This window comes from Ascaphus truei, chromosome 2 (genome assembly GCF_040206685.1).
Source record: "Ascaphus truei isolate aAscTru1 chromosome 2, aAscTru1.hap1, whole genome shotgun sequence".
NCBI lineage: Eukaryota > Metazoa > Chordata > Amphibia > Anura > Ascaphidae > Ascaphus > Ascaphus truei.
Window position 1 is genome coordinate 53,012,590 of NC_134484.1, and position 20,447 is coordinate 53,033,036.

At 38.0% G+C, this 20,447-nt stretch overlaps 1 protein-coding gene across 6 annotated transcripts in view; it reads left to right on the plus strand.

Moving 5' to 3' along the window:
- Positions 1 to 20,447, plus strand: part of CSMD3 (CUB and Sushi multiple domains 3) — a 1,548,521-nt gene that overhangs the window by 754,384 nt on the left and 773,690 nt on the right. For all 6 annotated transcript variants that reach the window (XM_075582415.1, XM_075582410.1, XM_075582412.1 and 3 more), the window contains 2 exons: positions 2,627 to 2,714; positions 8,839 to 8,963. In XM_075582415.1, the coding sequence (XP_075438530.1) occupies positions 2,627 to 2,714; positions 8,839 to 8,963 (213 nt within the window). The remainder of the gene's footprint in view (positions 1 to 2,626; positions 2,715 to 8,838; positions 8,964 to 20,447) is intronic.

Genomic DNA, 20,447 nt, shown 5'->3' on the forward strand with positions numbered 1-20,447 from the left:
AAAATGTTATAGAGACATTTTAAGAGATCTTCCCTTCAAAGAAAGAATATTGTTTCAAAAGAATTTCTGAATAGTATGAGTTTTTTACACTTTGATTTATGCTTGCTTATTTTTCAGTCTTTCACTTCTGTAAAAAAAAATAATAATTTATGTCATGAGGTAGATCCTCAGAAGTCTGTTAATTACCTCAGTTAACATATTCTTAAGTGCTAACCGTGATTTTCACAGCTCAGTAACAATATGTTAAGTGCTGTTTTAAGCCATAACGATCTCTTGCGTTATTATAGCGGACGATGGTTCTAATGATATGCAAAAGAGGCGTTCCATCTAACAACACATATTCCCAGATCTCTGTTGCAGTTAACACAGGGATTTAACGAACGTTAGTTAGGTTAGGGGTGCGCAAACTTCTTGAGCAGCCCCCCTGCCCGGGAGCCGCAGCGTTCGCGCCCCCCTCTCCAAACACTTGGCGTCAAATGACGTTGTGGGTCATGTGACATCACGTGACCCTGTCACATCATTGGACGCACGTTGCCATGGCAAAGCGTCACCGAAAACCCGGCAGAGAACAGGTAAGTGAGTTACAGAGGCCTCCCACCTCCCACGGCATTTAAATGAAGAGCATGGGCCTCTGTAACCGCCACGCCCCCCCCCCCAGGAATCCCCCCCTCCCTGTTTGCGCACCGCTGAGTTAGGTTATAGCCAAAAATGGCAATCCTCACATCCAAGCCATAAATAGGTCTTTTACAGGTTCGGGATAAGTGTAAGACCAAATTTAGGTATAATTTAACGATCATACTGTATTGGTATTTACAGGGTTCTTTGCCTCTTTTGTCTTCTCTTATTTTTCTTTAATTGAACAACTATTCAGTGACGTGATAGAAGTAACAGCATGTTTGGGTAAAAACATGCTAAACACCATATTATTTTTAAGTTAACGCAAGGCAGTGCTAACTTGATATAGGGTTAAGCACATGCTAGTTAGATAACTAACGACCATTATTTTTGCATATATTTAGTTTTGTAGATACCTGATCAACACAGGAAAATGAACGTTACGTTACTAGCCCAGATGTAATGGATCTTTGGGTATCTACATAATGGTTGGTTGTGGGTGACCAGAACAATTGATAGATTGAAACAAAAAAGATATTTATTTAATATTGAGAACCACACATTATTCCAACTCTCTTCTCGATTATGTTTTTAGATGTTATATGAACTGAATGAAGCCCTTCTTATAGGGTTTTAATAGATACTGTAGGTGGATTATTAAAAAATTATTAATTATTAATCACTGCCAGAGAAGGTAACGATTCTATAACAAACTTGTTAAATAAACCCTTATTTTTGTCTGTCAAGTTTGCCTTTCTTTTCAAGATGATTGATTTCATGATATCACATTGATGGTGAAGTCAGCATAAACAGCAAATTGCCAGCTCTTCGCTTCCTGCCAGCTAATATAAAAAGATTTCTGGCTGCAAAACTGGGTGGAGTATTGATAAAAAAAAAAACCAATATAAAAAAACACTTGTTTTCAAGTTATTTTGTTCTTGGCTTAATCTGGTGGTGTTTCTACAACAGTTAACCCCAATATTACAGTGAGAAGACTGCGAAATAATCCACCCAATAAAAAAACTATTTGATGTACAGTAGTTAAATTTAACACCGTCCCTTTATTTTGTTCTTTTGAAACCTGCAAAAGCTGCAAATCTTTCAAATAATTTATATATAATTGTGAACATAGTGCAATTGTCTATTAAAATGGAAGGTATATCATTCGTACATTGACAAAGTAGCAAAACCTAGAGTACTTTATATGTGACAGCTTTCTGCATTTGTGAATAATCCATGTTTATAGTCAGACAGGTGCACAATGTAGACCATTGTTGACTACCCCAATGACCTACCGTATACAGTACATAACTATAGGATTTAAATACTACTTACAGGTAAAGTATGTCATATTTTGTGATTAATTTGGTAACTTTATTAAGAACACCCCCATTATGAGACCCTCAGAAATAATTATTGTAATCTGTAATTACTGTAATCTAGTATTTAAATCCAATATTTATGTACTGTTTGTCCTTATTATATATTGAACCTTCTACTAGGGACTGGTAAAGTTTTTTTTGCCTAATCCGTGGTTACACAAATCCTGGAGATGAGCCTGCTCTGTACTGTAGGACTGATATTCAACAATGTTAAGCCAGGTGGCATTTATCTTTACATGTTACCAATCATGGAAAATTGCAAGGAGTGATGTTAAAATGGAAAATGCTGCATTGTAAAACAACATTAATAATATGACTCTCTACAAAAGGGTTTATACTGTTATAGGCAACATTACAATTGGTATTTTTACTTCAAGCCTACAATATATGTGGAATCTACTTGCTTTTTACTTAATTATTATTTATTTATATGTTTGAATACAGTTAGGCAGCAAGTCATATTTAACTTTATGCAATTTTATAAAATAATACGTTTATGTATTAAAATGATAGAATAATGTGATTACATATATATTTTTTAGAACATGTGTATGTTATATTACATTATGTGTATGTTGTATAATGATATTTCTTGCCATTTTTTAATATGTGTTTTTTTTCTTTTACAGTAAATGAGGGAGGTATTAAACAAGCATCAAATATGTGTCCTGATCCTGGAGAACCTGAAAATGGAAAAAGAATAGGCTCTGATTTTAGGTAAAATCTTAAATCAAATAGTGAAAAATTTGGATGATTTTTCTAACCCAACATGTACAGACTAAGGAAAGTGAGATTAACATTTCCCTTATTCTTATTTAAGTACAAGAAGAAAATAAGAATGCAATATCCTAACATGTTCTCCTTCGTTCCCCACCTCGTCAGCAGCAAAAACTTGCTTTTTCATTCCAGGAATCAACTTCACAATTATTCATCTCCACAAATCAATACTTTATCATACATAATATTCTCTAAATTTCTTAACTCACAAGAGCTCAAAGATAAATCACAAGAATCAGCATCCTAATATATAAAAAATAGTCAACATGTATATCAATTAAAGAACAATTTTATAAATTAACATCTAATTTATATAATATAATAATACAGTATCAATTATATCTTAACATATATTATATATTATTGTCATTGCTATTTTAGAAAAAAATATATATTTTTCCAACTTATATTTGATCCTTTAATGACACACAATCATTTTTTTGTGGGTACAAAGAAAAACAATGTAATAAATTAAATGTATATATTATTGTTTGGTCTAATGTCAACAGTCAAATATATTTGACTAGCTAAAGTACACGGCGTTGCCTGGAAATTCTAAGAAACCAAAAAATACAGAGATTTGTAAATGGATATTTAAATATTTATCTTAGTGCTAAATCCCCTGCTAAACAACAACTCCACCCATAATAGTTTAATTGCATCTGAGATCCTGAAATGTTCATGGGACATACGTAGTAATCTTGTCCCAAACAATGATCACACTCTTGAAGAGCTTTGGCTCCTGTATTTTTGCCGATGTTGCAAATTGGATTTTCAGAGTGACCAAGAATAATTAGCTTGAGGGTTATGTGATGGAATCATGTCATTTGTGATGTCATATGTGATGTCATCTGTGAATACATTTGTTAATTGTATTAAAACATATACAAACACCTGCTCCTTGATCTCAGAAACCATCATGCAAAATGTAGTTATGTTATCTTAAGAGGTGTCCAAATGCATAGCGGAGCGAGAAACAGATAAAAACTTTCCAAAATATATACTACAGTAGATATTGCCAGAATAAAGTTTTATGATTGCTGGTGCATACCTAATTGTACATAAGTTTTAATTTATTATGAATATAAGTTATAATTTAATTTTCTTGATGAGCTATATGTTATACTTCACTTTCCATCCCAAAAACGCAAGTGCTGAAATTAAATATAAATGTATTCAACAAGTCTCACTTTATTAAATTGCCTTATATGTAAGCAGAATGTTAACATTTAATGAAGCACTTTAGTAGACAGTCCCACAAGAATATACATTATTTAAATTCCTCAGGAATAGATTCAAAAGAGAGTAACATTTTAAAATAACAGACTACAGAAATGTTAAATTTAAAATTAACAGGAATGGATTCTGCATGATTTATTGCTGAACAAATAAATTACGCTTTTAGAGTAAATAAAGGAGAGGGGGGATGTGATTGAAACTTTCAAATACATGAAAGGGTTTAACAAAGTACTGTATAAGATGGAAGCACATTTCAGAGATATAAAAGTGACACATCTTCATGGAAAGGGTGGTGGATACTCTATGACCCAGATCCATAAACCTCTGTTAAGTTCCTTAAAGTAATATTAATCTACAGTACTTTAACGTCACAATAAGAGTATCTTCAAAGGAAAATAACATATAATTAAACCATGTTTTCTCCCATTAAGAGCATAGCTTTTACTACTGTATAATGGACATTAAGGATAATGATATGCAAATGAAGCATTATCACAGCATTGTCTATCCCCTAAAGCTTGCTATGGTTAGCTGAGGAACTTAACATAATGTTAGCTACTGTATGTAAGCACTTTTTCAGGGTCTGGATGGGTATAACACTAGAGTTTATGATTTATTTAACAGTGTTATTTCCCTTTTCTCTCTCTAAACTCAAGCAAAAGTCCTATTTTAGGGTCTTATCATAGCAACACAATCTTATGATACAATTATGTGATGTTAAACCTATGCTAATGAAATGTAGTTGGCAAACTGTTTAAATACTAATCCTTGAAGAACAGGCCAATAATGCCTGACTGGAGGAATTGAAGGCTTTAGACAAAGCCCAGGGACTTTAACAAAATCTGAGTATTATTGGCTATTGATGTACTGCTCTTAGGGAATTATTCTAATATACTGTAGGACACATTTAGTTTTTTGTGTGTATTTTTTAGTGTAGATCAGGGGTGGCCAACCTGTGGCCAATGGGCCTCATGCGGCCCTTCTGTGCATTGTGCCCCAGAAGGTGAAAAAAGAAAATGGGGAGAACATAGAGACATGGAAGAGGAGAAGCCAGAGCACCTCCTAGCCAGCTCCTCTCCTGAGCTCCATTGGACCACTGAGCCCTGGCAGGCTCCCAAGCAGCACAGGATACAGTGTGTATACACTGTCTGCTGAAAGCTCCATGTGTGCTGGCTGTAGAAACTGGAGAGCAAGTTAGGAACAATCACCCCACTACCCTCTTGTCACCCTTGTCCCCCAAACTGTCACCATCCTCCCCAGCTCGCCATGCCTCACACATGCTTCCCCCCTTCCCCATGTGTTGCCCCTTCTTTCCTCTCCTCTCCATGTGTCGCTCCCTCTTCCCATTTGTCCCCTCTTCTTCCCCCTCTATATGTGTCACTCCCTCTTTCCCCCCTCTCCATGTATCCCACCCTCTCCCAACCCCCCTCCCACTTTAACTCTTTTACTCTGTGTTTGGTTATACCCTGTGTCACTGTATAGTGCCGTCCGGTTATACCCTATGTCAGTGTATCATGCCGCATTAGGTTATGTTGTGTGTGTGTGTGTGTGTGTGTGTGTGTGTGTTTGTGTGTGTGTGTGTGTGTGTAATGCCGCTGGCTATGTACTCTGTCAGCGTATAGTTCCATCAAGTTAAACTCTACAATATACACTGACACAATGTATAACCTGATGGCACTACACACTGACACACAGTATGTAGCCAGACAGCACTACACACTGATACAGTGCATAACCTAATGGTACTATACACTGACACGGTCAGGTTATGCTCTGTGAATTTTTTTTCTTATTGTGGACCTTTGAGACCAAAATGATACAGGTAAATTCTGGCTCCACCTCCCAGTTAGGTTGGTCTCCCTGGTGTACTGAAGATATTTCTATACTGTAGGCATATTGATTTTTTATTAACATAACATTCTACATTTTTTTTCAAACTTTTACTGCTCCTTCAAAATAACATTTGCATATTCTCAATGAAAACACATTTTCAAACATTTGTTGATTTTAAAATATGTCTGTCAACATTTCATGGATATTGATGGATTTTCTACAGTCAGGACAATCAATGTTTATGGAGATGATTCTTTGTTTGTAATTTGTGTGTTTGAAATTGGCTGTTTGATATTTACATTTGTTTTTGTCTTTTAGAGGAGTAGATTGCTGTGTTTTTGGGTCAGTGGTCTTTTCTAGAACATTATACCAATTCTCTTCTTTATTGGTTGGTCTACAGTAACTTCTTTTTATGGCCTCTGACAGCCATTATATTCCTTGCTTCTAGTCATGTTGTACGAAGCATTTAAACTATTGTTGAGTGGTCTTTATAAGAATGTTGTGCCTTTTTCCTTAAAGTTGATCACTGGTAAATGTTTACTAATTGGTCTAATTGCGTACCATATTCCTGTTATTGGTAGTTAGTATATAGGAACTAATGATACAGTATATAGCTTTGTATTCTGTATTCATTTCCAGTTTATTTTCTAACACTAGCATAACATTGCTTAAGCGTGTCATTTGATTGTAGTGGTTCAAATTATTTAAAATCAACATCGTTATAGTTTTCTGCAAGCCAACTTTTAAAAAGCTTTATGGCTCTGTTTGTTTTGTTTAGAGTGTTTATTTGTTATTAATTTTTAGAATATTTCTACCTTGTTTTTGTTTTTTTCCTTTAAGTTTTTTTGTTGGTTTCTAAAAAAATATACCTATACATTTTTACAATACGGTTATTGAAAGTAGAGGGTATGTAACATATAAGACAATTATGAAAAGTGAAATAATATTTAGGAAAGGGGGGATGAGGTGAATGTTAAAGTAAGGGGGGAGCAATTATTATTCCTCTATATTCCACAGTGGCTCAGAACATACTGCAGAGCAATGATGTGCAGATCTGTGTGACAAACAATGGGTTAAAAATGCAGAACTATGTAAAAGTCAAAATAAGGATGCAATAAATAGCAAATACAAATTAACTGTAAACTGATAGATATACTATGTTAAATCATTCAGTGTTATGGCTGAGCTTAGCGTGGTAGAGCTTGCTGAGACTCTTTCGAGGCCTGGAGGATAGTCTGTGGTAGCCAGAGGAGGTGGCAATGCTGTTATTGCTCTTGTGGAAACCCGGGCTAAATATTGGCGATGTTGAGACCTGACGACTTGGTAGTATAGAACATTTAACCTCTAATTTTTCAAATAATTATCTTTTGAGGAAATTGTGTGAACTGCGGAAACATAATGACTTATTTAGTTTACATCACTATATGTTTCCTGACTTAACACAGTTTTGTGGATTTGGGCATAGAGTAGGTGAGCAGATATCCACGTTAACGCAAAAGTCAATCCATTAAAGAAACAGATTCTCTTTTTCACAGCAGTTCCTGTCTTAAGTTTCAGCCATGGTTCATTCCATTATCCTGTGCAAGAGGATTGCAGAAGTTTGCCAACCAGATGAAATGCGCCTTTTTTTCATAAAAAAATATTAACTAAAATCTTGAATAAAGATTCACCAAGCATTAAAAGTCAATGCGAAGGTCACATGGCCCTTTATACAGATGTAGTAAAACTTACTTTCCTCAGAATTGTGAGCAAACAAGCAAAAGCCTGCGGTAACGGGGACAGTGTCAGCTGCAAAGGAACTGGGGCGGGTCCATGCTCCTGAATGGGAGCCCCCGCTGTGTTAACCCTTTGGTGTCACGGTCACGTGACAACTGCACCGAAGACATTAAGCTTTGCTACATCTGTATACTATATTTCAAAAACTTGGTACACTTAAAATTTTTGGGAGTAATGTGACTTTTTGCAAATAATTGAAACATGCAATTTAAGAGAATATCAAACGTGCAAAGCGCATTTGAAGACATTATTTGAAATCGGATTAGATTTTCTTATAATCCTTGTCCCTGCTTTCTACTAAGAACATAAGTTACTCCATTAAAATATATTTATCTCTACTGCACTTTTTTTTGCTTGTAAACATTTCAATCACCACGTTTCACCAAATTAACCCTTTTTCCATTTACTTTTTTGCAAGCTTTCCCACAAATGCTAACTCCCTATTTCATTTATTTCACAGCAATCCCTTTCACTTCCTCAGCTACTATACATATTACTTACTCTCCTGTACTAAATGCACTTACACCTTTCTTTTTTCATATTGTCCTTCTAAATGTATATGATCTTGATATCGGAGGCATTTCGATTACATCCTATTGTTTCAATTTACAGTACTTTCATTACATTTAGATTTAATGTCTGGATCTATGAAATCCTCGCCTGCAGTATATACTACAATATTTCTAATATATAGCTTTGTAGACACCACAAGCTTTAGATAGCTGTAGTTATAGCAACTTTTTATTGCCACACAATTGGAACTTTGGTATTCCCTTTAACAAAGATGAGAAAACTATTTTAATACACAAAAAATGCAAAATAAATCTCTTTAATACACATAGAAAATACATAACTCTCATATCTACAGATTATTTACTATTTGGTCATGTGTAAAAAAAAACAATTTTGAATCAGTTCCATAACACACAGAAATGTGTTCATACAGAATACTTGATATATTTTGTTATTTACTAAACTCAAGTGAAATAATAATCAATATGAGCTCTGCTAGTTGAGAAGGTAAATTATGACAATACATTCACTCAATAGTCTGCTACTACTGTACAATACTGCTCAGTGAGCCACGGTGATGCTTTTAACACGATCTCTTCCCTAGCAGAATGCAATACATTGCTCAGAAATGGCCACTCTAGCAGGAAAGTTAGGTTTAAGGTAACCATTTTTTGCTATTCTGTCCTATTATGTTTTTTTTTAGCCTTGGTGCAACAGTTCTGTACTCTTGTGATGAAGACTATGTGCTACAAGGGGAAAAAAGCATTAACTGCCAAAGGATTGCTGATGTCTTTGCTGCTTGGAGTGATCACAGACCAGTATGCAAAGGTAAGATAGATACATATTTTCAAATGTAAGAAACAGTATCATTTCATTTTTGACTTGCCAATATGTATGTGAAAAGTCATCAGTAGGATGAACAATGCCATTTTTTGATATTTGATGTGTCTGCGGTTACAAGGTCTTACCTTTATTCATGTGAGTCCTGCTCGGACATTTCATCTATGTAGCTTATTGATGGTATTATGTTTCTTGATGTATTGCCGCAGTTTTCTATATTATCTATCATATTGATGATCATTTTAATTACATGCTTTAATGCTTAAGGTTTTGCTCATGTTGTCTTATCTACAACTTTTTCTATCCCTTTATTACTGTGATCTGTTTGTCTGTAGGCAGACATGTACTGTAAGAAGTCAGAGCCTCAGAGGTTACCTTTGTCACCTTTCTTGCTTTCTTTTTATACAAAGTACGCACGGGTTAGCTGTGTAGCTTTCATCACTACTGAAGAAGGTTTCCTATGGGAACTGAAACTTGGATCAGTATTATGTACTGTACATTGTAAGTTAATTCAGAGGCCTGTGCAGGAATGATTACACTATGGCTAGTTTCAGAAAATTGGATGTAGCGGTTCTAAAAAGTATTTAAAATGAGATTGCAGTAATATTATTTGGAATTTCTGTTGTATTTTTTATTATATATATTTATTAATAAATGGATTGCCATGTGTAGCTCATTTGCATAAATGGTAAATGTGTTAACTCTGTGCTAAATAGCTTTGGCGATACAAATCAGTGATTACTCACTGAATTCAGTGTGAATCATTGCTAGTGATACAATTGTGGAGGGGAGGAACGTATCACACTTTTCTACCATGGTATCATGTAATAGGATTTCTTACAAAACCATATTACAGAAAATGATCTAACTCCTTCGATGCTTGATGCACTGTACGAATAGGATGCCCATGACTAGCTAGTCAGTTGGACCTCTGAAGGGTTAATATAATAATATGTTGTACTTTTTTAATAGTTTGTATTTTTGTTACCTTTTCTATGTTGGCTAGTCTTTTCTTGCCAAATAAAGCAAAGTAAACTTTTTGCATGCCTGGGGTAGGTGACAAAAATGTATGTTTTGTGAATAGCATGTGAATAATTTGGCATTAAGTACACGTGTATGAACATTTGAATACACTGCCCTAAAAACATTTTATACATACAGTATAGCCATGTTAATTTTTTTTTCCAAATTTCATGTCACTTGGCCTCAGTAACTCATAGCCATCAGCACATATTATTACTGTGTGCTTGAAGTGCTTTCAAGGTTACAAATACAATCAACAAAATAGATATCCATTGGAGGTATGCTTTTAGTAGACAGTGTGCTTTGTAACCATCAGCTGGTTTAGCTCACACTGCTAGAGCTGTGGCCTAGAAAAGCAGTGGTTGTGGGTTCTAGTCCTATTGGGTCTAACATGATTCTAGTCATTAGGTGTGTACCTTAAGTTTATTATCAATTCTGTATAGTTTGAATGGAAAACTTAAAAAAAAAATGTTGGGTGGGACTTTCTTAAACATACTTTGCATAGTCGATTAGGTGTGCTTCTTTTTCAGCATAGGCATTATTTATTTGGAGGGACACTTGAGGGGACATATAGATATAGATATACACACATACAACTGGCGACTGCTAATAAAAGTAGAAATCAATTTCTCTCTCAAAAAAATATGATGATATTAAAAGTTCTCAACAAACCCAATCTATTTTACATTTCAAAAAATGTTTGCTATTGGAAAATGTATTCATTGTCAATTGCATTAGCAATTTGATAAAGGCCTATAGGTAAAGTAACGGACAATACAGATAATGCATTATGCTAGCCTATAGTACAGGGGTACTTAAATCCAGTCCTTAAGCCCCACCCCCAACAGGTCAGGTTTATAGGATATCCCAGCTCCAACACAGGTGGCTCAATCAGAGGCTCAGTCAAAGACTGAGACAGGGACTAATTGAGACACCTGTGCTGAAGCTGGGATATCCTGAAAACCTGATCTGTTGGGGGGGATTGAGGACTGGATCTGAGCGCCCCTGCTATAGCACTTAGCAAAGAAAAATGACATTGCCTTGCACAGATGAAGCATATTCCAAATGAATATACTGTAATGGCATATGGTAGAAAGACAAACAGACAGATGGTATTGATATGCCAGTTTCATATGCTTTTAGTTTCTTCAGGGCATGTCACTAAGTAAATACCTTTCATGTTATTTATTTGCTTCTTTTAGTCAACAACTAAATATTTTGGGGTAAATCAATTTTAAGAACAACAACTGTCAGCAGTAAAGTACATATAATACAGTGTATTAACAAGATATGTCTTGTTGGTTTCTGTGAATTCATTAATTGGAAAAAGATCGTTCGAAAATCATAGCTTGTACAGTTCTAGGCAGGCCTTCCATGTATTGTTCGTCTATGTACTATAACTATAAAATAACTATGGGTATTAGTTATCAAATAAATCAGTGTTTATGTGGATCAGTCTTTTGAGATGTCTAATCGCGTTGGAGCCAAATTCTTCATAGTTGCAAATCTCTAACAAATAAAACGTAAAATATTTTTTCCGAATGATTACCAATTTTACAGAGTAAAAAGTGCATACTAAATGTACTAATTGTTTTGTAACTAGCTTGACCATGGCAGTCCCACAACCCTGTTTGAGAACTCTAGCCAAAACAACAGTTACCACCAATAGACAGGGACATGTAATGTGGTGTAATAGGTCACAGTATGCACTTATTTATTACAGCATTCAAACAATCTCTTAGCAAAAACCTATTGGACCATGTCAATCAAGAAATAACCAAACCTCTTGCCTCTCTGCGAGGAGAGAAAAGAAAACATGGGCGAAGATTAATCTCAAGTGCTGCCATTTAGACAAGTGCCATTGGTCTGTTACCCTCCCCAAAAAAACCACCATAAGGGGCCAATACATAAAATTATGGTTATTAAAACAACCCCAGCAAGAGATACCCAGACCACTTATCTTATACTTTTTCCTACTATAGTTAAGAAATAAGCAATAACAATTAAATTACAAATACACTTACCTTAAAACCCTAGATTAATACAGATACATAATAAAGTAAAATCAACAAGAAAAAAAATATTAAACATTATTTAAATATTTTGTGTAGCGTTGTCTTTTCAGTCAATTTTTATTTTGTTCATTAAATTTATTTTTGGTCCAAAGCCACAAGAAAAAATGTTCGTCCATCAACTCTTCTCAATAACAATTAACAAAGACTGTCCACTTCCAGTGTAGTATTTTCGTCTGCTGTCTGGAAGGAAAAACTGAGAAACAGGAAGCCTCCATCCTGCTACTGCAAATATAGCCAAGTAAAGTGTAGGCTTATTGTAAGATATTGGTTCACAGTGTTGAGCAGAATTGCAGTATTAGCTTATATTGTGTTTTTATTTGCTTTACTGCTTTTGAGCACATTGTAGATCTCATAATGTTTGTGACAGTGATCTCATGTTGACCCCTAGGAAGCCACTTCCATGGCAAAAGAAAATATCAGTTCCATTGAAATGAATGGGGCTAAACTATTCTCCAGTATAGGGAAACAGCCTCACAGCATATAGAAAAAAGGTGTTTGTCACTACACTGTTTTTAAGTGAGACAGAATATACAAAGAGTTGGGATATGCAAGTAAAGGCTATTTCATGATTTGTAGGGTATAACATTTGTAGTCCTTAATTTATTATGTGAATATTGGTAACATTTGCAATACTCACCAACATTCACAAATATTTTACATCTCAAAGTGCCTTTAAAAAAAGAAACTCACCGTTGGAGGTTGTTGGTGAAGTTTAATTTCTTCCTGAATTTTTTTTGTCAGATAAATGTCTAAAATGTGCCCCTGTCCCCTGATATGTGCCTTGCTCCTTCCACTCATTCCCCTACTTATGGCTGTCTACTCTGTTACTGCCCACTCTACTTACAACAGGTTGCTTCCTTCTGCAGGTGGGGGTGGGAGGAGAATGGCCGTTTGGGTTCCTGCACTATAAGATGTCCATTGTGTGAAGCTGGTGCCACTGTTGTGGTTGTTATCCTGTTTACCCTTGCTATCCTGCCACTTGGGTTGCCCTATGTCTTGGGTCCTACACAGTTCCATCTTCTCTTTTATTCATACTTCCACTCTGCTGCTGGTCCATGCTTTTCCACTTTCCCACAAAGTAAAAGAGCTGAGCTCTTGGTTGGTTGCCTTACTGGTTCCAGTTGATATCATGCTACTATCCTTGTGGGTTTAAGCTACAATTTTTTAAGTTTTTGGGCGCAACTGGTCCTGGGTTCCAGTCTGGCAAACTATTTTAGGAAGGCAGAGATACAGTATGTCGTTCTATGACAATCAGATACCAAAGTATTGTACTGCACCGACACACTTTATTCGAGCAAATACCCAGTATGTACCTGGCAGATACCTGGAATGCGCCACTCCTCACCTCTGACAAGCCCCGTTGCGTTTGCCTTCCCAGCCTGGGTTCATGCCTGGCTGACGGGCGGCTGATCTGTTAAATGATAAAGATTAGGATTTAATAGGCTGCAATGCTTCGCGTGTCTACCAGATGGCATAAATTCATGAATTGTAATGCAGTATATATATATATACTGTGCAGTATTGAAGCCAGCGGGAATAAAATGCTTCAATCCCTGCCTGGAAAATACCTCAATGCACTCGGGCAGAAAACAGTCACAAACCTCAATACACCCGGGTATACCCGAATTCGTGGGACTAGCCGAGCTCGAATAAAGTGTGTCGCCAGTGTAATACTCTAACAATACATATGTATGTAAAATTAATAAGCTGAATCAAGGATGAGGGGATTGACTTCTTATAGCCACTCCCTTTTGTGTAATAACACAGTGAGTTGAAGGACGTTGCTGAGGAGAAGTGCCTACCCCACTGATTTTCCTGATGAGTCCTATGACATGTGGGACTACTTCTTCAGGGTAGTTAATTCTACGAAACTAGTTGGATGTAACATTCTATTGCCTTATATCTGCTTACATTGGCCTTTGTCTATGTATTGGCCTGTCCTGTTTTTATTTTATCCTGTGTGCTGTTTTGGACACTTGTGAGAGACTTTGTAAGACTGTTCAAACTTCCCTATTGAATCCACCACTGCTGTGTAGACAGTGACGTCATAACACAGCGTCCCGCGACGGAGCGGCATCGTGGCACGCTGAGGGCACCCCAGCAAGCTGCGTTTTAACCTCTGTGCAGAGGATACACCTGCCGAGGTACAGGAGCAGCTTCATATCGGCCAGGAAGCAGGAGCGATTTCACCGAGCCCCAGTACCAGCTGCTGAACCTGGCTGCACGAAGGGAAATCCCCTTGGGAGTGAAAGACTGACTTCCTGCCCCAGAATCAACTCAGCTGCATCAGCAGAGGGAAGCAAGCACCCGATTCTACAGTTAACAGCTGCCGAGTGGTAAACAGTGTGATACACACTACATGCCTTTTACCAACTTTTTTCATGTACGCAGATATATTACCCCCTTTTTAATTCTATAATATATTGTTGAATTTGCTTCACTATTTGGCGTTGTGCGCTGTTTTCTTTTGTTTCCATTCTCTTAGTGTGTGTGGGGTGCTGAGCCACCCCTGCGTTTACAGCTGCAGACGCCATTATCCCCAACACGGTTATGTGGCACTCATTATTTAATGTATAATTATCTCACTGTGGGAGTTGTGGTTTAATTTTTTATAAATTTTTTATCACTAAATTGATGGTATAGTCACTGCACTGTATATATTTATACATTTAAACTTTATAGGTAGTTAGGTAGTAGCGCACAGTTTTGTTTTTTGCCTTGACCCAGGAGCCCTACGGGGAGGGTCAGGTGAGAGCGTTTAGCCTATGGGCGAAGGAGTTGCCAGAGATATGGGCAGCGGTTGCGCGCACGTGGAGTGAGAGCTTTTTGGAGAGACGAGGAGACGGAGATATTACGCTGGGAGGTTGTACCCCCCCAGGCGCAGGCCAGGTGCCCCCGGCCCAGCTAGCCCTTAGTCACCTTAGAGACAAGCTGAGCTAGGGACTGCCTTAGTAAGGGTCGTATCCCCGAACTGTTCGTTTTGCACGGGACTGTACTGTCAAGAGGGAGATCTGGGCTCAGACCCCGTGGGAGTTGCCCGAGTCGAGAAGGAGCGCCCCTGGACCCTGGCGAGGGAAAGAGCGTTGTCTACACAGAGACCCTTTTTGAAGATCGTGGCAGTTCCGAGCACCTGAGTGCTCGGCAGGTATTTTCATCAAGTGCACCAACTGTAACTTCCATTCACCCGAGACATAGTGGCTGCGCAGTCACCCATACACACACATAAGGCCTGTTGTGAGCGGGAGAACTGAGTAACATATTTGGACACGGGGTGGGCTCACCCAGTGGCGGGATTGGGATATTGTTGTTGGCGTCCGCCGAGGCGTATGTTATTGTTGGCGTCCGCCGAGGCGCAAGTGATGGTGACGTCCTCCATGGCGTGTTATATAATGTATACCGGCATACCGGAATGTCATGGCATGTAATGTATCGTGAGTTTGGCCTATCAGTAAAAGAGATTGGTTTTAGAACTTGGCTGTGCAAGAGTAATTCTTGTATATACGTCCTGCGAAGACCAACTCCCCCTTTGGCGGGATCTGTCGCAGGTGGAGGCGCTGCACCTGATATATATATTTACCGCACCCCAGGCTCTCCGTGGCAGAGACTTAGGCCCTGTGAGCCAACAGGTAACACAGCACATAGTAACAGCTTGCTAGTGATAGGAAGCAGGGATACACTAGCTTAAGTTAATGCGTGTTAAAATTACAGTAGTTACTATGCAGTAGCATATAACGTGACATTCATTCTTTTACTCCTGTTAAAAGATTGGCATTTTCTCTTACTCCCTTAATATAAATGAGATGCAAATAAGCTAATTGGAGCCTAAATCACATTAGCCACAGATTCACCAGTTAGCATTTTGGTTAATGCTGGGAAATAAATTTATGTTATTGAAGTTTGGCATTTTTTTTTAAATTTACACAGTTCCACAAAATATATATATTGGTAGATTTGTTGAACATTGTAAGAACCCTTAGGGATTCACAAAATGATCAATAATTCAAAAAATGAAATTATCAAATTAATCAAATGAAATGATCAAAGTCAGAGAAATAAAAACTTTATTCAGTAGCATATCGTTACACCATAACATGTAAAAAATAGTACTCCACAGTTGTAGGTCCTCTCTATTAATTGTCAAAGTGGTATAAATATAACAAATATCTTTACCTACACACGGAAGGCAGATAATAATAAAAAATACAACTTTCTGAAATAGTTTTCAGTTTGTGGCAGGATGACCTCGCATTGGGGTCAGAAATAATCCCAAACACTGGGTAAGGTTTTAACATCAGTGGTTTATTTTCCACAATCAGACAATTAATAGGCACTCTGTCCCTTGAAGGAAAACAAACCATAAAACCAAACTCTGCTCTCCTTAGGAGATTATCTATACAGTAGGTCCCTAGTTATCCCCTTGGGTTGCTAGCTTACATCCAGGTCAAACAATATTATGCAAACGTCTATCATGAAAATATAAAAGTTCTTATCTGTATTTGGGAAACTCCGCCCCAAGAGAGTCCAATTAATCCCTTCTGGATAATGCAACGGCAGCTTCAATCCCTCTGCAGAGTTGGAAGGCTGGTTCCTCGTAGATAAGGCTGTGCCCAGCAGGCTTGACTCGGCTTGTGGCAATCCTGTGTCTGGGGGAGCAGAGCCTCCGGCATACTTCCTGGTTTGGAAAAGTCTCTCTTATTTGCTGCTCAGGTCTGGCACCTTACCTGACAGATGCCTTAACTCAGCCCTGATTGCCCAGGTATCTCTAATTGTGTTAACCCTCTGACATACAAACCCCCCAGTCCCCCAATTACATAGAACCCCTCAAATACATAAAAAAAAAAAAATACATATAACCCCTCAAATGCATACAATTCCCCCCGCCCCACCAAACAAATACATACAGTGGAAGCATCGTACTGTATGCTGAGTGAGTATGGGGATAGGAAGGTTTGTGTACCTGAGACATATGAATGTGCTCATAAGTGGTTTCGTTTATCCAATATAACATTGACATTTAAGAAAGGGCACAAAATGACAATTATTTATAGTTTTATTTTTTAGAAGAGCAGTATTTTTGCATGTTAATTATGCTATTATTAATAGTTGCTATTCTGTTAATATGACAAAGAAATTAGAAGGATAAATGTTGATGCTTTGTCTTCTCATATGTTATATGTTATGACTATGAGGACCACTTTGTGTAATTTTCAACAAAAGTCCACATTTAAATAGGAGAGTTGTGACTAGTAAATGTTAGGGGCTAGTGGTAAATCTTGCCTGCAAATATGGTATAGTGTTATTTCACAACACAAATACAAAAGATGGATAAATAAAGGATTAACATTGGTCATCAAACCCAGGGCTGCCAACAGGAGATAGACAGATGGGTCTGCTGTCCTGTGCCCAGTCAATCAAGGGGCCCAGCCCCTCTGCCAGTGACCCTATATTGTATGGCCTGCACCTCTGCCCGGGCATTCGTTCTGCAAGACCATGAGCACGTAAGACAGACTCTTTCATCTGCTGGCCACCACCCTTCTGTCCCCCCGTTCCCCTGGCAGTCCTGAAGGCCTCTGGCAGGCCTAAAGGGATCTCCACTTTGCTGGCCGATGCCCAACTGAAAGTGGGGCTTCCCCAAGTTGTCCTTTGGGTCTCCGCCTGTTCACTGGTCATTGTTCCTCCAGCAGGCCCATCCAAGGGCCCAAGTAAGCCTACATGCATCTTTTGATTATGCTCCATTACCCCAAGTCCGATTACCCTCTTACATTCCCCAGGCCCATTACCCCCTTATACCTCCTCCAGGCTCATTACCTTTTCATACTCCCTCAGGTCCATTACCTCTTTATACCCCCCCCCCATCCATTACCTCATTATAATCCCTCAGGTCAATTACCTTCTTATATTCCCCCTAAATTCATTACCTCCTTATATCCACCCCAGTTTCATTGCCTCCTTATATCCACCCCATGTCCATTTCATCCTTATAACCACCCTCACTAGCATATTAACGCTTTATACCCCCTCCAGGCCCATTAGCTTTTTATAATCCTCCCAAACCCATTACCTCTTTTTACCCCCTCCAGCTTCCATCCCTCCCACCCCATGCTATTCACACCATCTTTTTCCTCCCCACAAGCCCAAACATTCCCCTGACCTCCAGTACCCTTCCCCAGTGTGCCATGGGGGGAGGAGGGGGGTTGCATGCTTATTATAGTTGTCATAGGCCCAATATTTTCTGTTGGTGGCTCTAATCATACCTCTCACACATACCACTTTTGTCATAATAAAAAATGTATGCACATTTCCTTGCATATATTGTTTCCTATTGTAATATATCTCACCATTGTTTGAGCAGCTTAGTTCAGGTCAGTGTCATCATATAAGAAGAGAGCAAAACATAAAGTCACTGATTTTGTGAAATATATTGCTGAAAATGTACAATAGTGTAGGGGGAGAGGGGAGGACAGCTCTTGCGTCAGCCTAGTAGCAGTGATTGGAGTATGGTGCTATAGAGATGAACATATGGGATGAGAAGGAAAAAAATAAGAGAGAAAAAGAAGAATCCCTGTGTAAGGCTGCATTTATAGTGTCGGCGACGGAGACGCCGCTTCAAAACAAATGTATTGATGCCGTCGCGTGTGCTTATAGTAAGTGCGACGTGACGGAGCAACGGATTGATCACGGTCGCTGGAAGCCAAGTCAATTTGATTTTTCTAGTGACTGCAGCGTGACATCACCGTCGTGTCGCCGTCGCCGGCAATATAAGCGCAGCCTAAGCACTCCATACGCTGTTGTTCAATGAGTAGTTTATTTGATTTAAAATAATATTAATGGAAATAATTAAAAATATATACAGTACGTGATTGGTAAATATCTGTGTCGCAAATCAGCTGACAACAGCAAATAACAAATACATATAATTTATAAAATTGTCTCAGGTAAGCAACTCCACGTTGATGAAATACCGATGGGTATATGTGGGTTAATCATCCCAGTGGTATCAATTTAAGATCAAGGTATAGCAACAACCATATACTGTATGGTTAACTGGAGTGGATGGTACCATGTAGTTAATTTGCCAAAGACTTATGTCTTAGCGTGACTGACAGAGCTGTATTGGGCTGGCTGAATCAGAAGGGGTTTGTGTGAATACCAGTCTAAATCCACAGTCTTGTAAAGCAATCTGAATGCCTGCAACAAAGTTATATTACAATCATCACAATGTGTCTAATATTTAAGGTATCATATTGGCACAAGGAGTTGTAACTAGGTTGAATGTAAAATATACAAACAGAACAGGAGTGTAAGCATTGTCAAAAATCCTCAAAGTGCAACAATTTCTATATAATGCACTTAGGGCTATTTGCAAAACAAAATCTAAATGGAATATTACTAGACAGAATACTGTACAATAGGAGCAAGTGCAGTACACAACTTATTTCAGGGGACAAGTACTGTATGTCAGGAGTGCAAGGAGTATCCTCAGCCCAACCTTACCTAAGTGTTTTGCTGTAGACGTGAGATTTCGGACATGAGTTGAGAGTGCAGGAATTGAAAAAAAGTGTTGTGTGGTGCACAGCAACAAAACCAGGTCATGTGGCAAATAAAAAATACATTTATTTCAACTGCATAAAAAACGGCAAGAGTACAGCCCTCCTATGCGTTTCATGCTTTTGGCACTTTATCAATTAATTTTTTTATTTGCCACATGTACAATGATGAAAACGTTGTATGGTGCTCTAAAGAATACAGCGAACACTACACATGTCTTGATTGTAGAAAAGTGGATTAACCCAATAACGGATATAGATATGAAATGTCCAAAAGATGCATGTAAACACTACAATCCCACAATGCACGGTAGTAAGGATGTTTGAGTAGTAAGCATCTATAAAGGAACAATCATTATGAATAAAGTCCAGAACTATCCTGGAGAGACTCACATGGGAAGGTGTCCACGATGAAGAGTGGGTCCTCAGGTATCCAGGTGTCCACGGGTTAACTGTGCCTCCGCCTGTTGAAGAGCAAATGTAGCAAAGGAGGGGAGAAAACGGAGCACTAGATCCACGAGGCTATGCCAAAAAATGCAAGGATGCGTTCCCACAGTGCAGGCTTATTTAATGGTCAGATACAAAAAAGATACAGTGTGTATCTTTTTTGTATCTGACCATTAAATAAGCCTGCACTGTGGGAACGCATCCTTGCATTTTTTGGCATAGCCTCGTGGATCTAGTGCTCCGTTTTCTCCCCTCCTTTGCTACATTTATTTGCCACATGACCTGATTTTGTTGCTGTGCGCCACACAACACTTTTTTTAAATTCCTGGACTTTGAATGTGGTTGCACGCGTGAGGACCGACAGGGGACTAACAGTGAGT